The sequence below is a fragment of the Pogonomyrmex barbatus genome, unplaced genomic scaffold, assembly GCF_055798465.1.
Source record: "Pogonomyrmex barbatus isolate J1 unplaced genomic scaffold, ASM5579846v1 scaffold12, whole genome shotgun sequence".
Lineage (NCBI taxonomy): Eukaryota > Metazoa > Arthropoda > Insecta > Hymenoptera > Formicidae > Pogonomyrmex > Pogonomyrmex barbatus.
The window spans coordinates 2,063,649-2,085,839 of record NW_028297108.1 but is presented as its reverse complement, the minus strand read 5'-3'; the positions used below and the strand labels follow the sequence as shown (position 1 = coordinate 2,085,839).

The 22,191-nt window shown below is 22.1% G+C and overlaps 2 protein-coding genes across 2 annotated transcripts; both read right to left on the bottom strand.

Annotated features, from left to right (window-relative positions):
• Positions 1–2,194: 2,194 nt before the first annotated feature.
• LOC105428274 (cytochrome P450 4C1-like) lies at positions 2,195–8,817 on the bottom strand. The gene is made up of 13 exons (XM_089071879.1): positions 8,456–8,817; positions 7,827–8,076; positions 7,159–7,268; positions 6,861–6,954; positions 6,316–6,501; positions 5,975–6,068; positions 4,543–4,645; positions 4,284–4,389; positions 4,086–4,192; positions 3,590–3,658; positions 3,278–3,446; positions 2,624–2,803; positions 2,195–2,548 (listed from the first exon to the last, which is right to left on the bottom strand). The coding sequence occupies exons 2-13, from the start codon at positions 7,978–7,980 to the stop codon at positions 2,382–2,384; spliced, it is 1,539 nt and encodes a 512-aa protein (XP_088928005.1). The 5' UTR covers positions 7,981–8,076; positions 8,456–8,817; the 3' UTR covers positions 2,195–2,381.
• Positions 8,818–8,964: 147 nt separating this feature from the next.
• On the bottom strand, positions 8,965–18,575 carry LOC105425380 (cytochrome P450 4C1-like). Its single transcript, XM_089071880.1, has 13 exons — positions 18,425–18,575; positions 17,135–17,385; positions 16,578–16,683; positions 16,162–16,255; positions 15,512–15,697; positions 13,135–13,228; positions 12,828–12,930; positions 12,560–12,659; positions 12,386–12,492; positions 12,099–12,167; positions 11,673–11,841; positions 9,477–9,656; positions 8,965–9,404 (listed from the first exon to the last, which is right to left on the bottom strand). The coding sequence occupies exons 2-13, from the start codon at positions 17,293–17,295 to the stop codon at positions 9,238–9,240; spliced, it is 1,536 nt and encodes a 511-aa protein (XP_088928006.1). The 5' UTR covers positions 17,296–17,385; positions 18,425–18,575; the 3' UTR covers positions 8,965–9,237.
• Positions 18,576–22,191: the final 3,616 nt, after the last annotated feature.

Below are 22,191 nucleotides of genomic sequence, written 5' to 3'. Positions count from 1 at the left end.
AAGAAATTTCATATAAACTATTTGATACATTTTATTATATAATTTTATTATATAATAAAACATAATTTTATATAAGATTGATTAGTTTTCTTGTAATTATACACATTATGATTATGATTATGATAAGCAAATTGTGACATAAAATATTAATAAATTTTATTTTGTGTAAATATTGACGTTTTAACAGATTTTGACAATTAATTGTAACTGTGTAAAATATTTACAACTTAATTATAAATTTAAGCATATGTTTGCGCAATAAATGTCCACAAACTGATAATGTAATTTCGAGACTCGTATTTATATAATTTATATTTATAAATTATATAAATCTTCCAAGATTATATCAAACTAGATAATCAAAATGTTTTGCTTATTATTCAGTCATCAATTATCACGCATTTTACGATTGAAAATAATCAACATTATTTAAGCAAAAAAACAGAATTTTATTTATTAATAAAGAAAGTGTATGAAATTATGATAATCTCTAACGCTCATCTCTAATACTTATTTATTATTTAACTCTTAGAAGTTCCTCTATAACATTTCACTAATTTCCAAGATTAATTGTCAGTCAACTTATGTTTTGTAGAATTATTAGAATTATGAGAGGTCTCTTTTTCTTTTGATTCTTAAATTTAAGAAAACTTAAAATTCAAAAGAACTCAATATCAAAATTGAACCAAATATTCTATTAAAAATGTTATGTCTATATTTATAAATTTTCTTTGAATTCTCGTATTGTTTCCTAAAAAACATATGATGCATATGCATGAAACATATAGCGCAAGTGTTTGCAATATTTTATCAAATAAAAAGAGAATTAATTGTTTTTAAAAGAGAGATATAGTTAAAATAATTAAAATGATGACTGTTGAATAAAAATATTGTTCATAAATCTTTTCTTCTTTCAAAGAGGCTTTTTTATGATATCAAAAGACAAGACAGAGTATCTTGTATAAGAGCAATACATACGAACAATACATGAATGATACAAAGGATCTATATTTTTTTACATGAGTCAGTCATTTGAAAGAAATGAAGTATATCCTAAGATTTTTATTTAAACTTAAGTTCATAAACATGTCCATCTGATAGGATGATGAATAGATAGGTGATAATTAATAATAGCATAAAAAGATATGAAACAAATGATTTATAATGTTTACATGACGATAATATTATTTTTATATATCTTTTATAAAAATGCAATTTTTTATTATTTTATTTGTACATATGTGTGTACATTAAACATTAACTTACAAAAGCAATTTTATAACTAATATTTTGCAATAAGAACTATTTATGCGCAAACAAACGTGATTTTCTTTTGTTCAAAACGTATAAATATCATATATATTATAAAATATTTTGATTATTTGAATGTATATTTGTTTTAAATACCTGTCAATTATCAATGTTCTCGGATATCGGGACAAATTTCATACGAAATGGACAAACAAACAAAATATCAAATCGACGCTCATTCGAATGTTCTTTGAATGATCAACAGTTAAAAGTCAATTGCATTGTATAAATAAAACTTACTTAAAATATTGTAAAACTTATAATATTAATACATATAAAAACATTAATGGGTTAATAACCACATAGTTTCTATTAAACATATTTTATGATATTTTTACTTTAAAATCAAAATATTTTTTTTCTTATTTTTTTAATACTTTATATATCTTTCTTATAACTTAGAAACAAACATATTAATATTTTTACATTAATAAGTAGACTTCAGAAAAAAAATTAGCCGTTTATATAAAGTTTAATTAATTTTGGAGACGCCGCGTCGTGATCTAGATTATAATTACATGATGTATTCTACTTTTAGTTGTAAAATTACAATATCTCAACCATTTTTTTCGAATGCTTAATTAATATTTTTCAGACTTGACCATAATTTGTTTTTTGAGTTATCACATTATATCGCTTATTATTATTGTATATGTATTATATTATATATCTATTATAATTACTTTTTAGTAAGCTTAATATTTAATTATCTTTTTAATTAATTTTCTTAATATTTTGTTAATCATTTAAAATTTAAATTAATTAAAATATAATATTTTAAAATAAATTTTTTTTAAAATGACATGTAAATGACATGTAATGTTAAGATATATTTAGTTAAATCTAAAAAGGAAAATGTTCGGAATAATTTTAATTATTAAAATTTATTTATAAAATATAATTTTTATTTAGTAATATATGTTTTTATAATTATTTAGTAATATATGTTTTTATACCACATTATAACGTACCATATTATATACGTATAAATAGCATTAAAAATAAAACAAAAAATTTTTATTAAATTATTAAAAAATATTAATACAAACAAAATTGTTGCATTTAAATGATTAGGAGTGTTTAATGGGAACAAATTTCACACGAATCGGATGTGTAACGCGAGTTATCATATCCAACTTGAATCGAAGATTCTTCAAATAATCAACGGATTCCAAGTAAAAATTGTTTACTAACGCTGCTATTACAGTTTTCATCTCCAACATGGCAAATCGTTGACCTGTTATTTTTTTTATTTTAAATACCTTAAAATCTGTTGTTTATATAATAAAAAGATTTATTTCTTATACGTTACCTATACAGTTTCTTGATCCTGCACTAAACGGTAAATAGGAATAAGGATGACGTTTTTGAATTTTCTCAGGTAAAAATCTATCTGGATCAAATACATCTGGATTTGGCCAGAAATTGGGATCTCTATGAATATCGAAAATATGGATTTGCACTATTGCTCCAGAAGGCACCAGATATGAATCTAAAAATGAATATAGAACTAATAATTTAAAAAGAATATAAATATTTGTGAAAAACACAACATATATTTACATATAAAAATTATTTTATAATTTTTATTTTATAATAGTTCACTTACTTTTGTGCGCATGTTAAAATAAATTAATAATTTCATTAATTAATATAAATTGATTATGTTGTATATTTCATAAAAAAATATTAATTACAAAAATGTTTATAATTAAGAAACTTTTGTTTTAACGTACAATGCTATGTTAGTATCATACATTTAAAACTATATATAAAGCAAAAATAACAGAGAGAGAGAGAGAGAGAGAGAGAGAGAATAGTTATTTAAAAAATAATTTTTTATATAATGTACTATTAAGTTATTAGACAATTACAATTTATATAGTATATTAATACTTTTTGAATAATTTTATGTCTATAACACATACTATATAATATAATAATATATAATTCATCGATTACTTACGTAATTTTATATCTTCTGATAAGATTCGTGATATCATAGGAACGCTAGAATACAATCTCAACGATTCTTTCAAACATCTTTCTAGATATGACATATTATTCAACGCTGCTATAGTAAGCTTTCCTTCGTTTTCGTGCATCACTGTTTTAACTTCACTTCTGACACGCTCCTAAATTATTAAACACATTTTTGTATTAATATTTCTCGATATTATTTAACAAATATTTTAAAAAATTTGAAGAATATTAATAAATTTATTTAGTCATATTTGATATGATGATGATTGATTAATTTAATAACTTATACAGAAACCTGAATGTCTTTATGTTCAGCTAGTGCTAATATAGCATATGTCAATCCCATGGCTACAGTATCATGTCCCTGTAATAAAAAGTATATTTCTTTTTTATTTATTTTACATTATTTATAAAAGAAGTATAATCCTAAATGCATAAACCTAAATTAAAAGAAAATAATCTAATAGTACTATTATAAGAACATACATTTAAGAAAAATTAACAATTATAAGCATTAATTGTTTATAATATATATATATATATATATATATATATATATAAAATATATATATATATATAAATATATATATATAAAATATATATATATATAAAATATATATATATATAAAATTTTATATATATATATATATATATATATATACATATATTAAAAATTTTCTTAAAAAATAACCTTAAAAATGCATAACATATTTAAAAAATTATATATCTTGATTCAGAATTCGGATTTTGATGATCTATTAATTTTTAAGAAAACTTAACGAAATCCTTACTTCAAACGTGAAAGTATCGATTTCTTCTCTAATGTCGGAATTGTTTATCTCGTTGTTATAAGAGGCCGCTATCAAAAGATCTAACATAGCGCTTCGCTTCTTTTTAACTTAAATTAATAAAATTAATAAAATGAATTAGGAATTAACATTAAAAAATTAACTAAATAGCGTAAATTAGTGAATATTTTGTATACGTACTTCCCATTATCTCTTCATCAGTGTTTGATAATTCTACATCGCTTTCTAAATGTTTCAAGTATTGTTTATTAGTTCTTTCATGATATTGTTTCCTTTCCGCAATAATCTAAAAAAATATATATATATATTTATTTAAAATTTATATTATATGAAATATTTTTTCTAATATTAGATTTTAGATATATAAATTATACTTAATTATTATGATTTTGAACTTAAAAAACTTTTTATAACTTTAATTAACTAAATTTTTACTTACTTTTTCGGTAAAACCGTGTAATATTTTTAAATTTTTAGCATGTTTTCTACCCATTGGTGTTAATGCAAATGTCATATCAAGATGCAACCACGGTCTCATTATTCTAGATATAATTAGAAAAAGTAAGTTATTTAAAATGATTATTATGTTATTTTTAATAACATATGACATTGTTGATGTGGCTAAGTTTTGTTATAAATTTACAATTTTAATTAAGTATTACTTCTATTAAATATTAATTCCAACTTCTTTTATTTTTTAAGATTCCTGTTCAATTTTCACTATTATCTTAGAAATATGTACTATCTGTATTATATACCATCTAGAAGTATATTTTAATAAAACAACTTATAATTGTATAAAATAAAAGCGATTTGTAAAATATACCAAAAACTCTCTTTTTATTTTATTAATTAATAAATACAGGTCTATATCTGGAAATAAATAAATAAAAATAAATTAAGTTTATAACTATAATGATTATCACATTAATAATATATATATAAGTAAATATAATTTAATATTTATCTTCCCCAAAATATGAAAAAGTTTTTGATATATTTTTTAGGATATATCTATTCTATTAATTGTATTAATTCTACTAAATGTTGTTTTATTGAAAAATTTTTCTATTTCAATATATTTTGTAAGAATTTTTATATGTTTTCTCGTTTCTGTTATGTTACAATCTGAAATAATAATAATGAGTAAATAGAAACTTTTAATTATAACATAATGTAAGTACAATGCGCGCACTTATCATTAAAATTGTTAGAAGAAATTATGTTATTAATATATAAAAAAAAACAAGAGAATCATAGCCAATTCCTCGACAAGCAAGATCTTGATGCTAAATTTCTATATTTGAAATAAATTCAAACAATTTTATCATCACGTGCCATTATTTTTAGCAGACTTACGTAACAGTTCTACAGCAATTCGATAATTAAATACTTTTATATCGATTAAAATCCCTTTTATTACCTTCCTCACAGGAAATATATATTGCAAACGATATCATCTCAGCCAGAGGTCGAATCTAGATCACCCGCTGATAAAATTATTTGAATTTATTTTATATATAGAAATTTAGTAACCAAGATTCTGCTTGCCAAGGAATTGGCTATAATTTACTTGTTTATTAACACATACTTGACTTATATTAATGTATTGTTAAAAAAAGTATACATACATATATATATATTTATATATTTTTATCGGACACCCTGTATATATAATAGTGACAATGCTATTTATGATAATAAATATAATGGTTAGAAAATCATTGTATCTTGTAAAAGAAAGACAAGTAGGAAGATACTGATAAAGTAATTATAACAATAAAAACCAATTATCAATATCTTTTTATGTAATTTTAATGTAATAACTTTATATAATGCCTATATTAACATATATTTGCATGTGCAATTACCTATAAATCAAAATATCACCCATCTCGTGAACAACTTTGCGATATTGTTGTTGGAATTCGCCCATATTTTCCAAAGAAATTCCCATTGCAGTCTCTGAAAGTGTATATATTAAACTGATATAAATATTTATAAACTATTATTTTATATATTATTTTAAAAGCTCTTTGAAACTATCTTTATGTAGAAACTTTTACGAATTTAAGATTATGAATATTACTTAATTAAAATTGTATTATTATTAAATAGTTACATTTATTATTGTAATTATTACTATGTAATTAATATCTTATCAATTGAATGTTCATACTAAATATTTTTATTTCGCAAATTACGGTTTTACCACATATTGCATTCAATGTATGTTGACTAATAAAATTCCTCAAGTCATCAATAATCAAGGTATTCATATTTTTCAAAGATCTTATCATGCGGTTACTCTCTTCTACAAAAACATTCACAAACTGTTTTAATATGATAAAATGAAATGCAGGCGTTAATATCTTCCTCCTTTCTCGCCATTTTGATCCTAAAACACAGATAAAATTTAATACTCTGATGCATGTTTTGTTTTATTATATAAGTCTAATACTAACTTTAATTCGTTTTACATGATACAATTTTTTTTTTAAACAATAATATGTTAAATTTGATGTATAAATATCTTTCCTCATATTATCATACACATTATCAAATAATTGAACACATTTGAAATAATTGTATTTAATCTTCAAAATACCATTCTTTAATTTTATAATTTTTAATATATATTTAAATACAGAATTACTGTATATTATATAAATATCACAAAACATTAGTTTTATAAGAGTTACATATAGAATATTTTATACGTTAAAATTAAAAAATTTGTTAAATTTATTGCAATACCTTCACTGGTAAGTAAGCCAGTTCCTAACCAAGGATAAATAAATGTGTAGATATAACCCTTTCCAAGATGCTCCTTTGAATTGCTTAGTACTATCTAAAATCACAAACAAGATTTAAATAACAATATCTTTATTAAATGAAAAGTTTCCATTCATCAGCGCTGAAAAATATACTTTCAGAAAACAAGCTATGAATAGTTATTAATTTTTAATCATTATTAATAAAAACAATATTATATTATAAATTAATAAGATAAACTGATAAAAGACGGATTAATATTTTGATACTATATCTTTACCTCTACATCATTTGGATGGAAAATGCTAATAAATGGAATTGGACCACACCAAAAGACATAAATTGGATAAAACTCTTTAAAGGCTGTACGTTGACGATCCCAAAGTTCTTCTAAAAAATAAAAAATATAAAATATAATAATATAAATAGAAATTTGTAGTTTATATCAAAATTGCAACAGTATAAGTACGCATTAAAATCACGTAATGCAACTGTTTTTCTGCGTGTATTATTCCTTCTTAAATCTTATCTAAAATTTTAATAAACTTTAATAAACTGCATTGTTAATAAAACAAATAATATGTTTAAACGTTTTATGCATTATTCAAGTAAGAGGACTGTAAAATCTCCGCAATCATGTTTTATAATGCCTATTCTATTCTAAATATAAATAAATATAACATTTATCAGTAAAATTAATAAATCATATTACAATGAAAAAAATAAATTTCATTAAAAATTAGAAATTTTTAATAACATACATTAGCCCAAATTGTATTAATCATTTAATGAATCATTGAATAATCTAAACACCATTAATTTGTTGTTTATTTTTTTTATTCAAAATTCTTGTCAATTAACATTCTTTACAAAAACAAATTAAATGTTATATTATTATTATTATTATTATTATTATTAAAACAAAGATTTTTATAAAATTTTACTTACCTTGTGAATGCGTACAGTATTCTAAAACATTGCCAATGAATGGCAATCCCGGTTTGTTTGGAATTTTACTGATAAGTCGTCTAAATCTTCCATAATAAAGAATATAGTACAATAATATAAAAAAGACACATAATAAAAAAAAAATAATAATCATTGTTTGTAAATAATTTAAAGTTTCTTTTAATTACTTTTGTATTTCCTTCAATTCTTAAGAAAATACAAATTACGTATTATAATGCACAGTAATGCACTGCAATAAAAAAATAACAATTAACATTTTAACATTTTTATTACATTAACAATAAGGTAATAATTGCAATAATTTATATAAATAATATCTCTAAACTTGTATATACTTATAAATATTTAATGTAAATAATATTGTGTATATTATATAATTTATAACTATAAGAAATAATTATAAACAATTTATATTTTATGATATTTCGCACAGCGCAACCTTTTATTAAATTAAAATTATTGATTGTTATTAATATGCACATCTAATATGACTATTTAAAATTCAAATATTAGTACTAAATTTAAAATTATAATAAATAATAAAATTAATAAGTAATAAAATTACTTATGTGATTTTTTTATTTAATTAATAATAATATATAGCTTACCTTATTCAAAAATTACTTGAATTTATTTTTGCTTTATATAAATTATACTTAATGAAAACGTTTCTATCTGCTGTGATTATAAGACTGAACTGAATAATAACGAAACATTGAAAGAAAGCTCAAGCGATAGTCATAATAAATTGTCTTTACACTTTTGATACACACACAATACAAATAAAATGTTCGTATAAACTGCGGATAATAACTATTAATATAACATCTGTATGAATCTTTACTTACACATGAAACTAAATGAAACGCAAAAGCAACAGTAATATAAATATATAAACAGTTCAAAGATTGAAATTTCGTCCAAAGATTAAGATAAGTTCAAAGATTAAGATTACGATTGCGCAAATACGAGTAAGTTGCAACGTTACAAATGGTTAAGTATTTTATCAGTTTCAATTAAGAGATAAAACATGAGGTATTGAAAATAAGGCTATATTTGATAAATTCTTATTCATTCTTAAATTTATTAATAACGCAACATTTAAGACACAATTAAATAATATGTATAATGTGTATTTTATTCTTCTTTATATAATAAAATCTTACAATATATAGTATTTATATATTTATTCATTTTATATTTATTATTATATTAAATGTATCCAAATATATTAAGAATTAAAAGATGAGTTAGTATGTTATACCAAAAGGAGTAAATATATATTATTTAAAAAAATATAACAACCTCATTGAGTGATCTTTATATTGAAATACTTTTAAACAAAATTAATTTCTTCTTATTTAATAAAATTGTATGATTCTAAATTAAATTAGTGGCGATCGATTGGAACACATTTTACTCGGATAGGATCTGCAACACGAGTTATAATATCTGATATAAACTGAAAATCCTTTATATAATCTACAGGCTCCAAATAAAAGTTGTATAGTATCGGCGCCATTATAGCTTTCATTTCCAACATAGCAAATCGTTGTCCTATTATTCATAAATATATTAGTATTTATTTATATAACAAAATAATATTTATTAATATTTTATATATATTACCTATACAATTTCGTGGTCCTGCACTAAATGGTAAATAGGAATATGGATGACGATTTCTGATTTTCTCAGGCAAAAATCTGTCTGGATCGAATATCTCTGGATTTGGCCAAAAATTGGGATCTCTATGAATATCATAGATATTAATATGTAGTACTGATCCAGTTGGTACCAAATATGACTCTGAAAATAACACATATAAATTATATATATATATATATATATATATATATATATATATATATATATAATTTATATGTATATATGTATATGTATGTATATGTATATGTATGTATTATATGTATATATATATATATATATGTACACACACACACACACACACACACACACACACACACACACACACACACACACATATATATATATATTTCAAAAGTGAAAGTCAATTATTGGGGAGGTAATTGGTGACCCAAAAATAAGAAAGAAAATTGATGTTAATATAGAAAGAAATGTCTTGTTTTCAAGTTATCGTCATTTTTATGTTGAAATTTGAAATTGCTTTGCTTTCAAATTTTTTTGTTAAAATTGAATTGAATTGTTTTTAGGATCATACATCTCTCGAATGATTGACGTCGATTTACGATTTATGAAACACCTTGTATAATGATTTACAGGGGAGTCATTTAGCAACTAAAATATTTTTTGAAACTGAAATATTTCTATTATTTCTTGTGATAATCGAGAAAATACATAAGAATAGAAATATAGAAGAATTTAGTTGTCTACTTCTTTGCCTCGAAAAGGTAAATATTATAAATAACAAAATTTTTTTAAGACAATGATTTCAAGATTTTAAAGTTTTTAATATTTTTTTAAATATTACAATATATTTTTATTATCACAATAATACAGCTAACAAAGAAATAAATTCAACCATGTATGATATGCTGATCCCCATATGTTATTGAGATGCTTATTATAAAATCATAATGTAATGTATATAGGATGCAATATACATGTTTTTCTTATAAACAATTTGATTTTATGACTGTTGGCACAATCACGAATAATATTATATTGTTTCGAATAATATTATATTATATTGTTTGAATAATATTATATTCTTTTGTTTACAAACAATTAACATTTATACTTATTTATTAATACATTTACGATTAATAGATTACGTTGTGACAATATCATATTTGACTGAAAAACGTGATATTATAATCCTTAATCGTAATAAAATGTAGACAAATGTAGACAAAATTTAATACAGACTTAGTCGCAATATGCAAGAAAATCTTAATTGGGAACATCCTAGTATTCAAACTTTCTCCAATAGTTTCAAATTCTTTAAAAACCTGGAAAAAAGAATCGTTTACTGAAATAAACAAATAAATAAATGTTTTAATTGTAATAACTCTTAATCCACATATTAATACACGCAATATTTTTCACAAAACTGATATAAGTCAAAGCAGCATGATACGAATTCTTCATTCACATGAATTCCACTTATTTTGTCTGGAATAGTAATATCTCGAAGGGTCATCTGGTCGGTCATCTCGGAAAGTCAACATATCATATATGATTGAATTTGTCATTCTGTTTGCAATAATATCGCAATAATAAAAAAATCCACTAAAGTTGTCCCACTAAAGAATTGCTGATCATCTTGAAATCTCAAAAATTACAATTTAAAAAAAAATTTTTTTTTTAATTTTTCTTCTTATTAAATTTTTTAATTTTTAAAATATAATAATATTTATCTCTTTGAGGCAAATAAATTCTTCCTTAGATATTTTCTCGTATCATAAAAAATAATAAAGATATTTCAAGTTCCAATGTTAGATTATATACTCTGTATAATTTACATATGATTTATATATATATATATATATACATATATATATATATATATATATATATTACATAGAAGATAATTTTTAAACAATTTATAAAATTTATGAAAAATAAACATACATCTAAATTATTAATTTAAAAATATTAATAAATTATTATTTATTTAAATTTCAATTTTTTTATTATCTAAATTAATAATCTTGCAAATTAGAAAATTTGTTATATACTTGACGAAACTAATTGTAATAATATTTTAGAAATAAACAGTTTTTAAATAACTTTATGAATTTATATTTAAAAATATGACATGCTTTATATAACATTTTTCCTCGTTGTTCTATGTTTGAAATATTTAATTAATTAATTACTCACGCATCTTTACATCTTCTGATAAGACTCTCGATATGAAAGGGACACTAGGGTGCAATCTTAATGATTCCTTCAAACACCTTTCTAAATAAGACATTTCATTTAAAGCTGACATAGTAAGTTTTCCATCATTTGCTTCCATGATATCACTAACTTCCTTTCTGGCACATTCCTATCATGAAACAAAGTTACATTTTTCTTTGATGATTTTTTTTTAATTATTAATTAAATTAAAGTATTGCATTATTTGTATTTAAAAAAATTTTTAAGTTATAAATAAAAACAGAAAGATATTTTTTTGTATATGTTTTTGAATCAAAAGTTTTATTTAAAGATTTTTTATTAAAAATAAAACATCAAAATTAATTAATTGTTTTAGTATATTAATTAATAGTATGTTTACTAAAGAAAAATTATTAAATCAAATACCTGAATATCTTTATGCTCAGCTAATGTCAGTATTGCAAAAGTTATACCCATCGCTACAGTATCATGTCCCTGTATAATAGGAAAACTTTTTTAAATTTATTTCCGCATTATATATGCAGACTATATATAATCTGTTATTAAAGCTAACTTATTTCTTTTTTACTTAATATATTTATTTATGATTATATAATCTTTGTAATTACATGGACAAAAATGTAATTTCATCCTCTCCCTTGTTTTATCTCTCTTTTTCTTAATTTTTATACAATATCAATGAAAATGCTTACTTCAAACATGAATGTATCGATTTCTTCTCTAATGTCTTGATCGGTTATTTGGTTGTCACGAGCCAGCGATATTAAAAGATCCAGCATAGCGAGTCGTTTCTTTTTCACTTAAATAGATGAAACAACTTATATTATATGATAAAACAGATTACAAATTATTCGGTGTATACATACTTCCTATCACCTCGTTATCGTCAAGTTTATCCATTCCATTTGCAAAGTTTAAATATCGTCCATTAGTGCGTTCATGATATTGTTTTCTGTCTTCAATAACCTACAAAAAAAGATATATGATTTTATTATTTTAATATTTTATCATAATAAGACATAGAGTACATTGTCAATATTAGATCATAAAATCAAAAGATTATCTTAAATTTATAATAATTTTATTTAAAGAAAAATTCTCACAAAATTATTTAAATGTTACAATTTTACTCACTTTTTCAGTAAATGCATGCAATATTTTCAAACATTTAGCTTGCTTTCTTCCCATTGACGTCAGTGCAAATATCGTATCGGAAGCTATCCATGGCCTCATTGTTCTATAGGTCATTATACAATATCACACATTTTAATAAATCATTTATTTTTTAACAACTTTATTTTTTGTATAAATTTTATATGTAATGTTTCTGTATTCTAATAATTATATTATAACAATTTTATTTTTTTGTTTAAATATTAAAAATAACAATTGTAACTATAATATAAAGTATTGAATTAGAATTGTTATCTATATAAATTACCTATAAATTAATATTCCTCCTATTTCGTAGATTGCTTGACGATATTCTTGGGCTTTGTTGCCCAGTTCTTGTAAGGAAGTGCCCATGGAAGTTTCTAAATATATGTACAAACATTACACTGCATAAGTACTTATTTTTGTTATTTTAATTTTAATAATTTGATTATTATAGAACGGAAAACAGATTTTTTATTAAAAATACCATATCTTCAAGCGTACCATTGCACAGTAATAAAGATGTTTTCAAATATTAATTTTATTTTACGAATTAATGTAATTCCATGTTCATTGTTGCAATTGTTTCTTATTTTTACCTTTTTATGCGTGTGCTATTAATTAATTACGGGAATAATAATAGCATAATAAAAAATATGTGGAAAATACAATACGCATTGAACTGTCACAGCTGTCACATGTAATGTGTCATAAATAACAACATTCATGTGATACAAATTAATAAGGAACTAATAAATAATATTTTTTTATTTATTTTATATTTATTTCCATGTATTATTTTATATATAATAATATAAAATAACACATAATAATAGATGTTTTACGAACGATAGAAGAGAAATCTTCTACTAATATACGCAAAATAAGTCGAAAATTAAATATCTCAAGAAATGCAGTACAGCGTGTTTTAAAAGAAAATAAATTCCATGCACACTATTGCACAAAGGTATAAAATTTATTATCACAAGATTACAAACGCAGAATGAAATTTTGTACATGGCTATTAGAACAAGAAGGAAATCAACCTATATACATAACTAAACACGCACACGCATGCACGCACGCACGCACGCACACACACACACACACACACACACACACACACACACACACACACACACACACACACACACACACACAATCATAAAATACTGATATAAAATTTCAGATTGGTTCTTTTGAAATGCCTTTAAGACTAACAAGAAATATTTATGCAAATTTTTTAAGGGACAATTTTATAAATTTGATAGAAGATATTCCATTAAATCAACGATAACAAATAGTACTTTAACACAATAATTATAATAATAGAGAATAATCGATACAAAAAGAAAATATAGAAAAAAATTATGACATATTACATGTGACAGCTATGACAATTCGATGCGTATTGCATTTCCATCCATTTTTTATTATGCTGTTATTATTTCCGTAATTAATTAACAGCACACACATAAAAAGGTAAAAATAGGAAACAATTGCAACAATAAACGTGGAATTACATCAATTCGCAGAATAGACTTAATATTTGAAAACATCTTTACTATTGTGCAATATTCCGTGCCTGAGTGCGAGAATTTTAGACAATTTGATTAGTCAAACAATACATAGATATAGATCGAGTACATGTTAACTAATAAATTACAATGCGAAACATGGCATTTCCTCGGCAAGCAGGACCTTGGTTGCTAAAATCTTTAATATGAAATAAATTCAATTAATTATATTACTAATTGTCCGACCTGCATCCATCGAGAGAATAGGACCATCATCTCTCTGGAGTACCGGTCGTGGGGATTCAAAAGAATACATGTATATATGTATATTGTATATGTATATTGTAATATACGTATATATATGTATCATTGTATTGTTGACGTATTATTCTAAATACGTTATTTGCAATAAATATCATCATATGCCTCGGTAGTCGAAGGAATAAGATGGGCATTTGCAGTTTTTTGATTTAGCAGACTTTCAACGTAGTGACTCTATAATAATTCGATCGCTATTGATAAGTAATTCAAATAAGTCTGACTTATGTCATGTGCATTGTAGTTTGTTAGTTAACATGTACTCGGCCTATATCTATGTATTGTTTATTCGCACGTCGACTGAAAAAGATGTTTGACTTATTTGAATATTGCCATAAATATTACCATGGCCTCAGTGATCTAGTGGATAAGACGTCTGCCCGGAAAGCAGGCGATTCAGATTCGATCCCTGACTGAGATGATATTTTTCGCAATATATATTTTCAGTGGGGGGGGGATAATGAAAAAGATTTTAATCGATATCAATAATATTAATCATCGAATTACTAAAGAGCCACTACGTTGAAAGTCTGATAAATCCAAGTAACACGTAGTTGATAATATAATTAATTGAATTTATTTCATATTAAAGACTTTAACAACCAATATCTACTCGTACTCCTACTTGTCGAGGAAGTACCATGTTTCGCGTTGTAGTTTGTTAGTTAAATGATTAGTTAAATTTAAACCCTTATAAATTGAAAACTATTGTAACCACGACATTTTTATATTAAACTTTTCATCTCAAAATGATCTCAGGAATCTCAGGATCTCAGGAATCTACCATTAACGGGTGTCACGGTAAGTCTGGGACTCATATTAATTTACCGCATATTGCATTTAACGTGTAATGACTGACAAAGGACACTAAGTTATCGACAGTCGAGTCTTTAACATTTCTCAATGATTGTGTTATATGATTTCCTTCCTCAATCAGTATTTCAATAAATTGTTTTAATATATTAAAATGAAACGTAGGTGTTAATATCTTTCGCCTTGAGTGCCATTTTTGTCCTATAACAGAAATAAGATAACATGTTTGTTAATTTTTAGTGTTAAAATTTGTTTTTTAAACTTTGTTCAATTTCGTTAATACATTTGATATCACAGAAATAATATTTATTGAAAGTTACAAAATAATAGTTTTTTTTATGAATTTTTAATGATTATATGTATATATGTCTATTTTTTTATCTTAAAGTAACGATACTTTTAGTTTTGCAATAATTTGTTAATTTTTTTTACTTGTATTATATTTTAGCATCTTATTATTAATGAGATAAAAATAATTATAATATCTTGTATCCAAATGTAAAAATACTAATAATATTAAATATATATTTATATCTATTTTATTATATTATTAATTACTAACTGTATTTTTATGTAAAATATATATAAATCTTATATATGTAATTTTTTATACAAATTTTATTTAAAACTCTTTGTCTGCTAGAATTAAAAATTGTTTACAATACCGTCACTAATTAATAATCCAGTTCCCAACCAAGATTTTAAAGGATCATATAAATAACCTTTAGAAAGATGATGTTTTGGATTGCTTAATACTTTCTAAAATAAAAATCAGAATAAGTAAAATAATTTTTATTAAATTATATATTTAATAAATAATAAAATAAAGAAATAGTATGCAATGTGTATAAAAATTTACTACAAACATGTTTTATATATATATATATATATATATATATATATATAAAATATTGTACGTAACAATCACAATGAACAAAAATTATCTCTTATATCAATAAATTGACAATTGACGTTGAATTATGCTACAATTAGGTATATATGAAAATTACTGTTAAAATACTACATGATACATTAACAAAATAAATTGATAAATGACTGACTTGTCCTCTATTTTCTTTACCTCCAAATCATCTGGATGATGAACGCTGACCATAGCAATTGATCCTAACCATAATTTATAAAGTGGATAATATTCCTTACAAAGTTTACGCTGTAGCTTCCAGAGACTTTCTAAAATATAAAAAATATAAAAACTTTTTTTTAATTTATTTATAAATGAAATAGATTTAATATATCTATAAAATTATTTATACATACATTATCAATCAAATATAAATAAAAGCTTATTATTTAATTTAATATTTAAGAGAATTGATTTGTCTCAATATATTAGACTATTCGAGAATAAAAAACATACAATAAAACCTCTCTAATCATAATATTCATTTTTTTATATTTAAAAACATTAAATAAAAAATTAAAATTATAGATATATTAAATTATTGTTATATAAATAAAAAATGAACCTAATATACTTTTTGCAATCTGTTTTTGAGCTAAGCACTATGTGATTTAATTATATTAATTATTTATTTTTTTTAATTATCTTATCAATAAACATATAATCAAATGAAATTAGAAATGAAATTAAAAATGAAGATTTTCAAATAGTTTTACTTGCCTTGTGTGCACAACCACAATGTTATAGTATGACCGAGCAATGGATGTGACGGCATACTTGGTATGTTATTAATATGTCGCACGAACTTTTCATAATGAAGTATATAATAATATAATAGTATAAGGAAAGAACAAAACAGCAATAAACTGATAATCATTGTTTATGATTTAAGAGTTAAGCATAAAATTCCCTTCAATTTTGTCTTACTCCTTTCTTTTAAATTATATGATAACAATCATATAATATGCTGTAATAAAAGATAAATGATGATATTGTATCATGTCAATACAAAAACTATTAAATAACAAAAAACGTATCAAAAGAAAATTTAATATAATAGAAAATTTATAATGTGTATGAATATCAGAAATAATTATAAGCAGTTATAAAATAGAGATATATGTAAGTGAAATATATATGTATTGTATATGTATATATGTATTTATCTTTATCTTTGTAACTTATATCTTTTGTAACTTCTTTTGTAACTTACATAATGTTACATAATGTTACATAATGTTTTATTTAAAAACTTTATTTGAAAAACTTTTTATTAATTATATTTTGCCAAAACATTAAATATTGTTATATAATATATATTATGATTTTATACAATAATATCATATGCGACATATAATATTTGTTCTACTTCTAAAAGGATTATTTAAATATAAAATTATCTATTTTTATTTTTACTTCTTTTTTTGATATTAATAGTCAATATTTAATATTTATTGCATTATTAATATTAAATATTATTAGATATATGACAGTTATTTATATATTTTACTAAAATTATATTTTTATTAAAATATATTGTAAGAATATATTGTTTTTTCTTAACAAATTGTATTTTTGTGATATCTAAAATGAAAACATATTTTATAATAACATTTATATTTCTGAAAAAATTTTTTCTAGTAAAAGTTTTATTAAGATAAACATATCTTATATAATTTTTAAAAGTTATGTACATTTTACAGAAACGCTGATATAAATTATATATTTTATAAAATTTGAATTTGTTTAAATATATTTATAATATTCAACAACGTTTATCTTCTAACACAAGATATACAACAGAGAATAAATATCTATTAACTTCATAAAATTTTATAATATTTTTAAATTAATATTGATTTTATTTTTATATTTTTAGGGAATCTTATAGACGCACAAATTTCACATGTACATTACACTTTTTAAAAACTAAAAATAGTTTTAATTGCGTTTTTAAGATTGTAACTAATAAATTTATACACATTTACAGAAAACTTTGGAACTACCTCATTTATTGATTACAACACAATCACTGCCTTCTTTTTGAAGACAACCTTCTCATATATAAACTTGTATGTAAACTTCTTATATAATTATCATGATTCATTCTTATATCATGATGACTGGTGATATAACTAGTGGTCGAACACGAATCAGATACGGCCACGTCATTTTGATGAGAAAGATGGAAATGCAATGAAATAAGACAAATGCTGCAGTTGAAAGTATATAACTCTGTCTCTACACTGCCTTACATCATTTGTAGTCAATTATTTATATCTTTAGAAGATAGCAACGCAATAACATAGTTGCCATAAACAGCACGCACATAGAATCTCATTAAATCTAACTGCAAACAATCCAATGCATAAAAACTTCTGCACGCGCACATGTTTATGACGTGATTATACACTTAGTAATCAACTCTGCAAAAGTTGATTGCAGTATCTGCTACAGACTCTAATCAGTTTGCTATAAGTTGAAATACAACAGGATCTGATGATCAGAGTATGATAAAAAATTAACAATAAAAATCAACAGTATATATTATTTCAATGTATTTAAATAGAATATACTGCAAATTCTACTTGATTTCTACTATTTATTTATTGCAATATTAAAATAAAACATAAATTTGTCGCTATATTATTTTGACTTTAAAATCATAATACTTGTATTGATATACATTTAAATAATGCATAAGGACAATGCATAAAAATAATTAAAAATACATACCTCAGACATAAAAATATCAATTTCTCCACTGATATTTAAATCAGTCATCAATTAAAAATCGCCACTATTAGAAAAACATTGCAAGTCGCTTCTTATCCATTAATACAAAAAAACATAAACAAATAAACATACAATATTGATTTTATTGCATAATTTATTTGTTAACTACTGACTATTAAAATTGAGTATTAAAATTGAAATTATATAAAATTTGTGTTTACATTACATACTTTCAATTACTTCTGTGTTATCAATTTCTGTCAACGTGTCGTTATTAAAATTTTTCAAATATTGACCATTAATGCGCTCATGATATAATTTTCTTTTCGCAATAATCTATATAAATAGAATATTAATTTTTTTATTAAGTGATATAAATTAACAACGAGTTGTCATTGTATGTTTACGAAGTGTACGTTTTATAAATTATATTATAATATAATTATATAAGTATATTGTCATATTATCAATATAAAAACATTAGATATAAACATTAAATTATACCATATAATAAAAATAAATAATAACAGTAAGTATCATTGTTTGTTGATATGGTAATTGACTTAATCAATTATTAATTTAATTCAGTTTTAATCAAATTCAATATTCTTTAGCCTTCTAATCTTTTTATTTTTAAATTGCACGTATTAATAAATATGTGCATATATATGTATTAATTAATTTTCATTAAACCAATATTCATGTCTTAATGGTTGTCTTAATATTTTGAATGTTTGACCAATAAAAAATACATTAAAATAGATTATTTGTATTTTATTGTTAAAGACTTTGAAGAGATATAATGTATTTATTTTAATAAAATATGTGCATATGCATAACGTAAAGTGAAAAATCTGTTAAGAATTATTTAATTCATTTTTATATAGTTTATTTTTACATATATTAAAATACTTAAGTATTTTAATAATTTTATTTCAATTTTTATTTAAAACACAACTATTTTTATACTACATAAGGCACTTTAATGATAGAATTCTCTTATTATGCGCTTATGTTTTTATTTGTTCATTGAAATTAGTTGATTGCTGGATTTTTTCGCACAAACTAGATAATTTTTATAGCAATATCTTATTATTATTGACAAACGTTTTATCAACTGTTTCTTATATCTCAAATGTTTCTTATATTTGTTTTTGACATGGATACATTGATACGATATAGGTTATCAGTAGCAAAATGACTAAGCCAATTATGTATTCGCTGCATATTAATATGAAAGATATTAATACGAAAAAAACAATAATATATTAATAATAAATGTTATAAATACGTTTTAAAAACCACAATATTTTCTTTTCTCAAATATTTAATATATAATTGTAAATTCCAGCAATGTATATCAGCATAATAAATATCTAACAACTAAATAATTCTGATATTCAGAGTTATATAGCTATTTAAATTTTATTTTTTAAAAATATGTAATAAAATAGATAAAACAGTTATATATTTTAAATCTTGAGCAATATATCATTTAAAAAAAATCAGAATCTTTTACAGATGAATAACAAAATTTAAATAAATATTTTATCAGAAATATGTATAATATAACATTTATATTAATAATAATATTATATTAATATAATATAATATAATAACATAATATAATATATTATAATGTATTATATTAATAATAATCTTTAATAATCTTTATATCGTCTAATTAAAAGGATTAAAATGTATATATTTCCTTGATTTTTTTAAATTAGATTACTCAAACTTCAAACTTTGAAAAACGTATAAAAATAAGTCAGCGATTTATATGAATCAATATCATAATAATTATTATAATAATTATAATAATAATTATTATACTTCAATATATCTGACATTACAACTTTTATTGTTTTAACCATTAACTATTTTATTGTTTTATAATAATTTTGTCAAATTAACAAGATGACAATCAGTATATTTAGAAGGCAACATGAAATGATCTCTCGCATGTAATATATGTATATACATAAGTTTTTACAAGTTGAAAGGTAAATATTACAATCATGTTGATATAAAAGTATATCATTAAATGTATATTCTATATATTTCTTTTGTAAATTACTTTTTATTACCACGTAGTTGTGCTTATAAACCATCTTCTGAGTCTATACTAAAAAATTTTTAATTAAATCGAAAAAATGCAAGAAAAATGCAATTATAAATATCAAGAATTTACAAGTACAATGCATTATAATTATTATAATTATTTGTTGAATTTTTGTTATACACACACAACATATGTATATATGTATATATATGTGTGTATGTGTGTGTGTGTGTGTGTGTGTGTGTGTGTGTGTGTGTGTGTGTGTGTGTGTGTGTGTGTGTGTGTGTGTGTGTGTGTGTGTGTGTGTGTGTGTGTGTGTGTGTGTGAGAAAATAAATTATTACTCTTACTTTGAAAATTTATTAAAATAACATTAGAAAATGTATATGCATATCATTTCATAATATTACTTTAATATACTTTTTAATATACTTAGCTCAACATTTTATAGATTAACAATAGGTTAACGTTTTATAACATGTGTTTTAAAAAGGAAATATTTTTTTCCTTGGACTTTTAACTATGCATGCATTGCTTTTTTTATATTTTAAATACTTATTTACAGTTGCTTTACTTTTATATCTTTTCAGTAACTGAGATCCAGGAATTTTTACATAATCTTTTCATTCATTTAAATTATCACCTGTTTGCTCAAAAATTCATTTTTTTATAATCTTTTATAATCAAAGTGCATTGAGACATTATATATTTGAGAAATAGTATTTATACTTCCAAAGAAGTATAAATAATCTAATAAATTATTAAATTAAGAGCACGAAAAAGTACAAAAAGATTACAAAAAGCAAAAATATTAAAAAATAATGTTAAAAAATTTATATAAATTTTATAATGTCATTTTAATAAATTTGAAAAATAAAGTGCAGATTATTATAAATTAACTACTTTCGTATATTATAAAAATACAGTATTTTAAAACATATTTATTACTGATAAAATTTATATTGTTTTAAAA

Excerpts from the sequence above, each read along its gene's own strand:
- LOC105428274 (XM_089071879.1), bottom strand. The coding sequence starts at position 7,980 with ATGATTATTATTTTTTTTTTATTATGTGTCTTTTTTATATTATTGTAC. Across the intron at positions 6,955-7,158 it reads TCCATCCAAATGATGTAGAG|ATAGTACTAAGCAATTCAAA; the intron begins GTAAAGATATAG and ends TTGTGATTTTAG. Across the intron at positions 6,502-6,860 it reads TGGCTTACTTACCAGTGAAG|GATCAAAATGGCGAGAAAGG; the intron begins GTATTGCAATAA and ends TCTGTGTTTTAG.
- LOC105425380 (XM_089071880.1), bottom strand. The coding sequence starts at position 17,295 with ATGATTATCAGTTTATTGCTGTTTTGTTCTTTCCTTATACTATTATAT. Across the intron at positions 15,698-16,161 it reads TGGATTATTAATTAGTGACG|GACAAAAATGGCACTCAAGG; the intron begins GTATTGTAAACA and ends TTTCTGTTATAG. Across the intron at positions 9,657-11,672 it reads ATCAGAAGATGTAAAGATGC|AGTCATATTTGGTACCAACT; the intron begins GTGAGTAATTAA and ends TGTTATTTTCAG.